The sequence below is a fragment of the Tupaia chinensis genome, unplaced genomic scaffold (genome assembly GCF_000334495.1).
Source record: "Tupaia chinensis unplaced genomic scaffold, TupChi_1.0 Scaffold142619_1, whole genome shotgun sequence".
NCBI lineage: Eukaryota > Metazoa > Chordata > Mammalia > Scandentia > Tupaiidae > Tupaia > Tupaia belangeri.
In genome coordinates this window covers 540,781-551,005 of record NW_006202465.1, presented here as the reverse complement: position 1 = coordinate 551,005, position 10,225 = coordinate 540,781, and the positions used below count along the sequence as shown (strand labels likewise).

The 10,225-nt window shown below is 43.3% G+C and overlaps 1 protein-coding gene across 5 annotated transcripts; it reads right to left on the bottom strand.

The window, feature by feature from the left end:
- Nucleotides 1-1,480: 1,480 nt before the first annotated feature.
- TCEAL1 (transcription elongation factor A like 1) lies at nt 1,481-4,750 on the bottom strand. Of its 5 annotated transcripts, none has more exons than XM_006163556.3 (3): nt 4,463-4,642; nt 3,883-3,942; nt 1,481-3,560 (listed from the first exon to the last, which is right to left on the bottom strand). In XM_006163556.3, exon 3 carries the CDS (start codon nt 3,526-3,528, stop codon nt 3,049-3,051), a length of 480 nt encoding a protein of 159 aa, XP_006163618.1. In that variant the 5' UTR covers nt 3,529-3,560; nt 3,883-3,942; nt 4,463-4,642; the 3' UTR covers nt 1,481-3,048. The 5 variants fall into 5 exon arrangements, with proteins under 5 accessions (XP_006163618.1, XP_006163617.1, XP_006163622.1 ...); XM_006163555.3 differs by having other exon boundaries at nt 3,883-3,960; nt 4,463-4,641; XM_006163560.3 differs by lacking the exons at nt 3,883-3,942; nt 4,463-4,642 and adding an exon at nt 4,688-4,750.
- Nucleotides 4,751-10,225: the final 5,475 nt, after the last annotated feature.

Below are 10,225 nucleotides of genomic sequence, written 5' to 3'. Positions count from 1 at the left end.
AGAAAAGCTGAATTTAGGAGGAGTCTTATAAAAGTTCTTGGAAAAATGTAAGTACAAGTTTATTTTGAAACAAAAAATATTTTGAAATCCACGCAGTTTTTTCGTAGTACGTGTTTTCTATGAACTTTTTGAACCCCTTCTCCCCCGCTCATATTTCTGATGTATTCTTCTCATAGTGCAAGGAAGGAATGCAAGGCATTGCTTAATGTCAGTCATGAAAAAATCCATGTTGCTAAGATGCTGTCTCTTAGCTTTTTATGTTGTTTATGGTCTTGCTTTAAGAAATCATCTCAATTTTATGTTATAAAAAATAGCGAAGTTGTTTTTATTTACCTAAAATATGCTCGGCCAAGCCTTTCATCCTTTTAATGGATATGATTACCTATATTTTCTTTATGTTATACTTTATTCTTATTCTTCAGGAGCATGCTGTATATCCCAGTGCCTGCTTTCCCCTTCAGTGTTCTAATTAACAGAAAAGTAGATTTAGGGGGTCTGAGGTACAGTCCAGGTTCTTTTTTTTTTTTTAAGAATTATTTTATTTAACTTTATTTATTTATTTATTCTAGTTTGACCAGAGAGGGACAGAGAGAGAGAGAGAAAGCAAGCTGCCAGGTCTGGACTTGAACTGAGGACGGCCATGTGGGAGTCCTGTGTCCTTAACCACCAAGCTACCTGCTGGCCCCCCGTCCAGGTTTTTGCAAGCGAAACACAACGTATAAAATAGTTAAATAATGTTAATATTGATCTGAGGAAACAATCCTTTTCCCACTTTGTTCCCTTTGGAATTGAAAATCATAGTTCTAGAGAAGCGAACACACTTACCGAAGCCTATAGAGTCAAAAAGAAACTTACGACTTCCTGACTAGGTCATATGTTGTTTTTTAATTTGCCAGAGGGCAGGTATGCTCACCTGAGAGACAGAGGTGTGGGGGAAGCATCTCCGTCAAGGTCATGTCACAATCCCTTCTCCTCCATTTCTCCATCATGCTGGGATTTTGTCCATAAATACACATGCGCCTGGAGTGGTCTCCAAGCCACTGGGCTAGGACTGAACTATGCAGTCAGCCATGTGAGATCTGGCTACTACAGCCATCAGGCCACAGGCTAGCCTGAGTGATAATTATTAAAAACTATTAACCACTATCTGTATTTCTAGCATTAACAGGATCAATAAAATAAAAAATTGAGATTTATAAATATAGAAATCACAATTTGGAGTATGTACATATATACATATATGCATTATAGTACTTTATTACCTTAAAAAGCAGTTACACATGTTTTTTCTTTTTCCCCCAGGTTCTTGCCATAGGGTTTGTGCACTCATGGAGAAAGAGAGAGATAGTGAGAGAGAAACTGAGAAATCACCCCCTGGAGAATGGCTATGCTGCAATCCCTTCTCCTCCATTCTTCTTCTGGGATTTTGGGCATGCATGCACAGGTTCCCGGTATGCATTTCAAGCTGCCATATCTGTGACTTGAACCGTGGTCAGTCGTGTGAGAGTCCAGGACCTTAATCACCATGCCACCTGCTGGCCCACGTTTCTATTTTATATGGAGTGATGTAGAAGGGGAATGTCCTAGTTTGAGCCTAACCTTTATTTTCCTCTTTAACTTATACAAGTTGAATAAGTCAGCTGAATTGTAAAGGCAAGTCTGCCAGAAATCCCTGAGAGAGAACTCATCCTAAGGCAAGTTAGGCAATTAAGATCATACTTATCCTCAGATATTTGGGAGGATGGTTCCAACTCAAAGTACACAGCAGGGTGTCTGGCTCATGGATCTGTCTCCTAGCACAGGTTCCAGTGGACTCATGTTTGAATCCCGTGGAGAAAAGGGAGGCTTTAAGGGGGAAAAAATGGAAAGGACTAGTTTGTTAAGCAATTTTAAAAGACATTTTAAACATCTATGGTTCCCACCTGGATAAATGTAACGCCTATGTTAAAGCTGGAAGAGGGGCATTCTCCATAAGAGACATGGTTCAGCTTTGGCCTACCAGGGACACCAGAGCAATCAGTGAAGCTTTGTACCTTGAGAACGTCAGCACATTAGCAGCAGTGATTAGGACCCGGTGGAAGAACCAGAACCCGTGAGAAGGGGCAGCTGTACCTAGCAGATACTGCAGTGTCTGAGAGTACAGCAGGCCAGGAAGAGAATGTGGCACTCACCTGGAATCACACAGAAATTGTGAGCACGAATGAGACCTCCTTGGGGGTACTATCCCGTATGTTTAAAGGGATTCTAGGGGTTAGGGTTCTGCATGTACAGGTAGGCACAAAAATCCAAACACAGCTCACACAATCTTCATCTCATTTGGTTCCATGGCAGCACTGAATGGCAAGTATTATTCCTAAGTAAATGAGGAAAAAAATAACCCTTCAAGAAATATAATAAATACCTGGCTTATATTTCTGCCTAGGAGAGTCAGAAGAAACATAGGGTGCGCTTGTCTTTTTTTAAGGTTTTGACAAGGATTTATTAAGTACCATCTTGTCTTTTTAAGCTAGTTGACAGTTTTTAAAATTGCTTCACATTTAAAAATTATGTTACTTTTCCAATGCAAGTAAAATGTGTCTTAAAAAATGAAAAATTCAGATAACGAAAAAAAGTCATCACCTTTTATCTTAAAACATAGCCACTTTAAACCTTTGAAGTATATACTTTTAGTTTTCCTTTGCATATTAATATATAAATATACATGTACTTTTTTTACAAAATGGGATGCTATATATGTGTGTGTGTGTGTGTGTATATATATATATATGTATATATATATACATATATATAATTCAAAAATTGCTTCTTGCACTTCACAATATATAATGTACAACTTCCCATGCAAATGGATGGGGCTAATGATGGAAAGATTGCAGCTTTTAGTAGGGAAAAATCAATTCTCTGCCAGTTCCAAGCCAGATCAATAAAACAAAGCCACGCAAATAGTTAAGATTAGGATGGGAAAAGGCATATAAGAAAATGCAAACAGAAAGTTCAAGTAGCAATGCTATTACCCAGTAAAACCGAATTTTTAATGTGCCGGACACATCAAATAGGATAAGGCCTGCTCCGTTTTGCCTTCCAATGCATTATCATCAGTTTGTTTCTTACTCTCTTCATCTCTTCTATCTCATCTGCTGCCTGTATCATCTCCTCATTGCTTAAGTTTCTGCCATGTATGTCCCCTCTAAATTGTGGGCGAGAACGAGCCAGCCTCTCTTTAAAACTTCCTTCTTCTAGCTTATGCTTTCCTACTCCGCAGGGAGGCTGCTCCATGGGAGGGCGCTCCTCAAACAGGTCCTTCCTGGAAAGGCGCTCCTGCGGGGGGCGCTCCTCGCAGAGGAGCATCTCTGGCAGCAGCTCCGGCAGGAGCTCCTCGGGAAAGAACTCCTCCTCCTCCGAGGACTGCTCCTCCGAAGATGGGTCCTCGGAGGACTGCTTTTCGGGGTGCTCTGCAGGAGGCCGCTCCTCTTCTGTCTTCGGCGCGCTCTGTGGCTGCTCCTCATTTTCTGCGCCTGATTTTTCCATGTTGACAATTCTCTTCTTCGAGCACAGTTATTCTTAGGAGACAAGAAGGCAGAGCAAGCGTCAGAACACTGGGCGGTTGGACCAACACCCCCGGCCCTGGGTTCCAATACCGCCCATTTCCTGGGTCCTCAAACCTGCGCTTCCCGAGCGGCTCCCCTGCTCTCGGGACCCCGCCTCGGGACCCCGCCGCTCCTCGGTCGCCCCTTCCTTCCCGAAACCCACCATGTTCCCGGCAGGCCTTGCCACAGGCCTCTCCTGCAGTGATAGGGGCGAGGCGGTGGGGCCCGTGGACTCAGTTCAGTCGGCATCCTCCCTCGCACCCCAGTCCCGGTCCACTGCCCACCCCTTCCCGACCTGGACCTCTCCCGGCCGTGAGCTCCTACTCGTCCTCTCCTCGAGGTGCCTGGCTGTGACCTGCAGACAGACGCCAGGCTGGGGAGGGGAAGGAGGGGAAGGAGAGTGCAGAGCAGGGAGGAGGGACGGCTGACGGACTGTGACACACCCCCTCTTCCTAGGGGCTCTTAATATGCCAGGGTGAGGCTGCACCAAATAGTGAAATGAAGGTGACTGAGAACAATAAAGTTTAAAAATAAAAGTACACAGGGACATCAAGCTTCATCCTCCGTGCCCCTACCACCTCACTCTGCAAAGCTTGTCATTTCACATGGGAAGCGGGTTAAAATATTCCTCAATATCTACTGAATCTGCTGCACCAGCGAGGATGTTTTCCAGCGTCTCTCCCTCCCTTCCGGAGGTGGGGGACACCCTCCTCCCTACCCTCAAGACCACCATTTTCTGCACAGAAATGTGGGCGCGGGGGGGCGGGGCTGGAGCGGAAGGAAAGGCCTGGACTCTGCTCTCGGGATCTGATCCCGGGGGTTACTAAGCAGCTTGGACTCTCTCGCACCGATTTCAGAGGATTGAGGGAACTTACTTCCTTCTGCTGTCCCTCTCGACCAAAGAGTAACAGAGAGACGGTGTCTGGAGAGGCAAAAAGGACCAGGACGAGAGGGACTTGGGCAGACATAGGCTCCTGGTCACGTGAGGCCCACGCGTCACTGCCGAGCTCAGATCCCCAGTCACCACTTTGACCCGAGGCTGAGCTGCAACATCCTGACAGAATCTCCTGACCCCAAGCACACCAGGCTTTGTCACTCACCTCTCTTTGTTTATATTTGCCTTTCCCTGGTTACCAGAGCCAGGCAGCAACTGTCTGATCAGGGGAGGTATTCGCTCCTCCTCTTGGCTGCTTCTGATCCCACCCCTCTCCTCCCCACCCTCTCTTTCTCAGCCACCAAGGCCCCTGCAGTTCAGATCCTGCACTGAAATTTGATCATTGCACCTTCACGAAGCTGTACAGTATCCTTCTATCCCAATACCCCCCGATTTAGTCCACACTCATAACTCTTTCATTTCCATTTAGATTCTTATCAACTTGTTTTTATTTCTTATCTCTTTCATGGGAGGCAATCTGTCAGTTTCCCTTGACATCACCATTTTGCTTATTTTGAGCCTCCAGATCTATATCACAAATAGAAGCTCAGTCCATATTGGTAGGCACTCAGTTGTAGACCTCTAGAAACAGATAAATTTGTAAAGTATGTAAATCTAAAAAGATTGAATGTTTTGGTTTTCATGAATGAAAATACACATTTGTCCATCAAAGTACAAATAGTTCAAAACATTTATTGATTATATAAAAAGGGAGAGTTCTTGGTGCAAGGCATGGCATGGCATTTCTCTCTTTCTCTCTCTCTCTACACACACACACACACACACACACACAAAGAGAGAAAAGTATGTACACACAATAGTTTATATATGTATATATAAATTATTCAATAATTATTAGTAAAAATAGAATAGATTTGGAGGCCAGCACGTGTCATAGTGGTTAAGGTGCTGGACTCCCACATGGCTGACTGTGATTCAAGTCCCAGACCTGGTGACTTGAAACTCATACCAGGTGTATGTGTGTGCATACAAAATCCCAAGAGGAGAATAGAGGAGAAGGGATTGCAGTGTGGCCATCCCCCCTGGGGTGGTGATTTATCACTTTCTTTGTTTCAGTATCTCCAGTGGGCACACATGCCCTATAGCAAAAATCTCCCTTAAAAAAAAAAAAGAAGAAGAAATAGATTTTACTAAGACTCTAAATCCTTACCTTCTTGGTACTTCTGATTGAAAACATTTGTATAAATTTATTAAATGAAATATTTGGGCCTTGAGACTGCAAGATGCGTCAGAGAAGCTATTTGGTATTAAATTATGCACAATTTTTACTCAGACCATATACTGAATAACAGTATTGAAATCATGCCTAACATACTCAATTGTCCATTGCGGGTATATGTTATTGGACCTAATGGTATTCTATGATCTTCAGCCTCATGCCTACATCTAACCTACTCCTAACAGCCTGGATGCTACTTTTTCATGCAGAAGCCTTTTGTTCAAGATCAGCCTTTCTCCTCTTTCCATGTTCTGCACTTTTAAGGTAGGTAGGCATCAGAACTGTGAAGATTTTAGAAGTTTTTATTTTTCAAACTCACGCTGTTGAGTAAGTTTCTGAGCAATAACTCCCATGTGTAAGTTCCCATTTTAGGAACTTTTGGGGGCTAGTGTTATTGCCTAGTGGTTAAGGGAGCCAGATTTCACATGGCTGATTGCAGCTCAAATCCCTGTCCTGGCAGCTTGAAAACCATGATAAAGGGCCAGCAGATGGTGTGGTGGTTAAGGCACTGGATTCCCACATGGCCAACTATGGTTCAAGTCCTGACCTGGTGGATTGAAAATTGTGCTAGGCACGTGTGTATGGATGCCCAAAATCCTGAGAGGAGAAGGCATTGTGTGGCATACCTGTGGGGAGTGATTTCTCACTTTCCCTCTCCCTGTCTCTCTCTGGCAAACACATGTGCCCTGTGGCAAAAATAAAATAAAAATCATGCTGGACATGTGTATGCTTAAATGCCGCAAAATCCCAACAGGATGGAAAAATGGAGGAGAAGAGATTGCAGTGTGAACACACCCCACTGATGCTTTCTCTGTCTTTGTCTCTCTCTGCTGAGCGCATTCATCCAGCAAGTTTGTTAAAATTTTCCATCTTATTTCATTTCTGTAACAGGTGATATCTGGCTATCCTTTTTATAATGTAGAGTGAGAACTTTCCTCATAATGGCTATGTCGCTGGACTACCATGTGGGCAACCACAATCCGAGTCCCAGACCGGATGGCTTAGACTCATGCCGGGCACATGTGCATGCATGCCCAAGATCCCAAGAGGAGAATGGAGGAGAGGGGATTGTGGCATGGCTATCCCCCCGAGGGAGTGATTGCTTGCTTTCTGTCTCTCTGTCTCTCTCTGTCTTTCTGGCGAGTGGATGTGCCCTATAGCAAAAAACTCTCAAACAAACTCTGTTAAGGGTACTGTTTCTCTCTCTTCCATATGGAATAAATAAACCCAATAATAGTGATTATTTTTTTCTAATTATTTATTTAATTGCATTTATTATTATTATTTTTTAATTTGATCAGAGAGAGAGAGAAAAGTGAGAAAGCATGCTGCCAGGCCTGGGTCTCAAACTGGAGTTGACCCTGTGGGAATTTAGCACCTTAACCACCATTCCACCTACTGTCCCCACTATTATATCTATTTTAAATAATTATTTTATTTAACTTTATTTATTATTATTATTATCATTTTAATATTCCCAGAGAGAGACATAGAGAGAGAGGGAGAAAGAGAGAAAGTAAGAAAACAAGTCTCCAGATCTGGGACTTGAACCATGGTCAGCCATGTGGGAGTCTAGTGCCCTTAACCACCATGCCACCTTATGGCTCCCCCACCATTCTATCTTTTCCATTACTCTTTTACCTTTTCCTGTGATGTAGCTTTAAACCAAGTTTCAGTAAGCATTCTTTATGTTTTTACCAAGGATTGGTTTCTCATCGTATGGTTTCTTTTCTGAAACTGTACCATTCATTCATTTCCTCGTTTTTATCTTTACTCTCCTTACATCTTGTGATGAAGAACTCACTACCTTATAAGACATTTCATTGAAGATTCAGAGTTGTGATCATTCAGAGTATTAAAATTCATTGGGCCAGGCAGTGACATAGTGCTTAACACAGCAGGATCCCGCATGACCAACAGTGCAAATTGAGTCTCGGACTCAGTGGCTTGAAAAACATGCTGAGTGCATGTGTGTGTGTCCATGCCCCAAATTCCAAAATCAGGGAGAAATGAAGAAAAAGGGATTGGGAGAGACTATTCTCCACGGGAAGTGCTTTCTCACTTTCCCTCTCACTCTGGCAAGTTCACATGCCCTATAGCAAAAAATCTATATAAAAAATACAGTGATTGACAAAAGTCTATTAACAGTTGGATGTATGAAACAGATTAGGAGGGGCTCTCAGTTTACTGCGATTTCAACTGGATTCAATAATTATATGGTACTTATAAAGTCTGCTGTGATCTTAGGATGTATCTATAGATGTATGGCACCTATTATAGTATAAAGAATGGAGATATGATCATTCCATTCTATACCAGGTAGAATATTCAATATGTTCAGAGATATTTACAAATTCAGAAACATATAGAATGACGAAGGAATTTAAAAAAAAGTCACATCAGAAATGGTTGAAATAACTGGCGATGTTAAACCTAAAAAGAAAAATTTTGGAACCAGTAGCTGGTGTAATGGTTATGTCTTGGACTCTCACATGATTGACCCCAATTCAAGTCCTGGACCCAGTGACTTGAAATTCACGTTGGGCATGTGTGCATGCATGCCCAAAGTCTCAAGAGGACAATGGAATAGAAGGGATTGCAGTGTTCCCATCCCTCCTGGGTGGTAATTTCTCACTTTCTGTTTCTCTGTCTCTCTCAGTTTCTCTAGAGAGTGCCTGCACCCTATAGTAAAAAATCCGTCTTAAAAGAAAAAAAATTTAATGAGAAAATATTATGTGAGGATTACACACATAATGCCTGGCATAAAGTCCTCAACCAATATTAACAAGGGGGCTGAATTGTGGCATAGTGGTGAAATGCATTCTCTATGAGGCAGACCTACATGGGAAGGTTCCAGGTTCATGCTCCAGAGACCCTTCTGAGTATACAGGGTACATGTGTACCCATGATCCAGGGCTGGCTGAGGCTGGGGGTGGATTGCAATGTCAAGACCTTATTAGGGGTGATATCTCTGTCTCTATCTCACTCATGGAAGAAATAATTTAAAAATAAACTTTAAAATATTAATGATAGAATGATAATTAGCAGTATTGTTAGCACTATGTCATACTATCTTACGATTACTGTAGTTAATGCTTACAGAGTACTTTCTATGTGCTAGACACTATCCCAGGTCCTTTATAAATTTTGACTCATTGACTACTCTTAACTGTCTTGTGAGGTAGTTAACTACTATTGTGTCCAATTTTGTAGATGAAGAAGCTGAGTCACGGAAGGGTTAAGTAGCTTGCCCAGTATGTCTTACAAATGAGAAGGTGGCTGGCAGCTGCTGCCATGACAACAGTCTCTAGGATATGGCCTTTCTCTGAAGATCTGAGGAAGTCCAGGGTGGGTTTCTGGTCCAGGGATTCCTGTTCCTGGTGAGGCTGCACTCCCTGCCTCTGAGTCTACTCCCCCACAGCCCTCTCTTGGTTTCATGGAGTCGAGGCATTTTGCTCCCTCCAGCCAGGACTCCCCTGCTACTGCCAACTGTGCATTCTTCTCTAATGACACTGATGGCAGTACTTGGTCTCAGATGTGCAGTTGTTGCTACAGCAGCCCTCCCAGCCTGGGGTCGCACACTGTTGTCCCCATCCCTGTCCCCGAGGAAAATCCAAGTTGGAAATGCAGTGACAGGAGCCTTCTCTTTTCTGTTTCTGGCCTTATCCAAACTGGAACCTAGACACACACACACACACACACAGTACATGCCCAGAGAAACATGGAAGAGGCTCTGTGGAAAGGTGTAGTAGCAACTAGGGCTACTAGAAACACACAGGGACAGGGAAGGCAGGTCCAGACCTGGACTGAATGGAGACAGTCCCAGACTTGGGGCTGGTCAGGGTTCATAATGTCACTCATTGTGGGCCAGAATAATGGGAGCCTCTGTCCCTCCCTCTGACTCTGTTTATGTCCTTCTCCCTAAAAGGTGAAGGGAGGCTGTAGTAGAACCATGACTGAGGTTCCTTCCAGCTCTAGGATGCTGTGACACCACACTGCCCACCCTGTTGAGGAGGGACTTCTTTCAGGAACACACTATGGCCTGAGTGAGGACTGTCTTTAGACTATGACTGTGGGTACATTTCCAGAAACCCAGGCAAGCTCAGAGAACAGAACTTAGTCTATGGTGGCCTTCTCAGCTATGCTCCAACATGCTCCCAGGTTACTCTGGGCCTTTCAGGGATTCTAATAAATGACCAAAACAATCCCATCTTGAGATCTGGAAAACAGAGGTTGGAACAGAGGAGGGGCTGGCTACGTATTTCCAAGGTTCAATGTGAGATAATGATATAAGGTATCTTGTTCTAAAAGCAAGAGAAAGAAAGTGCTATTAATGGTACTTAAATAAAAAGTGTTCTCTTTTGATTTGGCATGTTTTTTTCTTTCCTTTAAAAATAGCTTTCTTTGGCCAGCCAGTAGCATGATGGTAAAGGTGGCTGGATCCCATATGGCTGATCTGCAGTT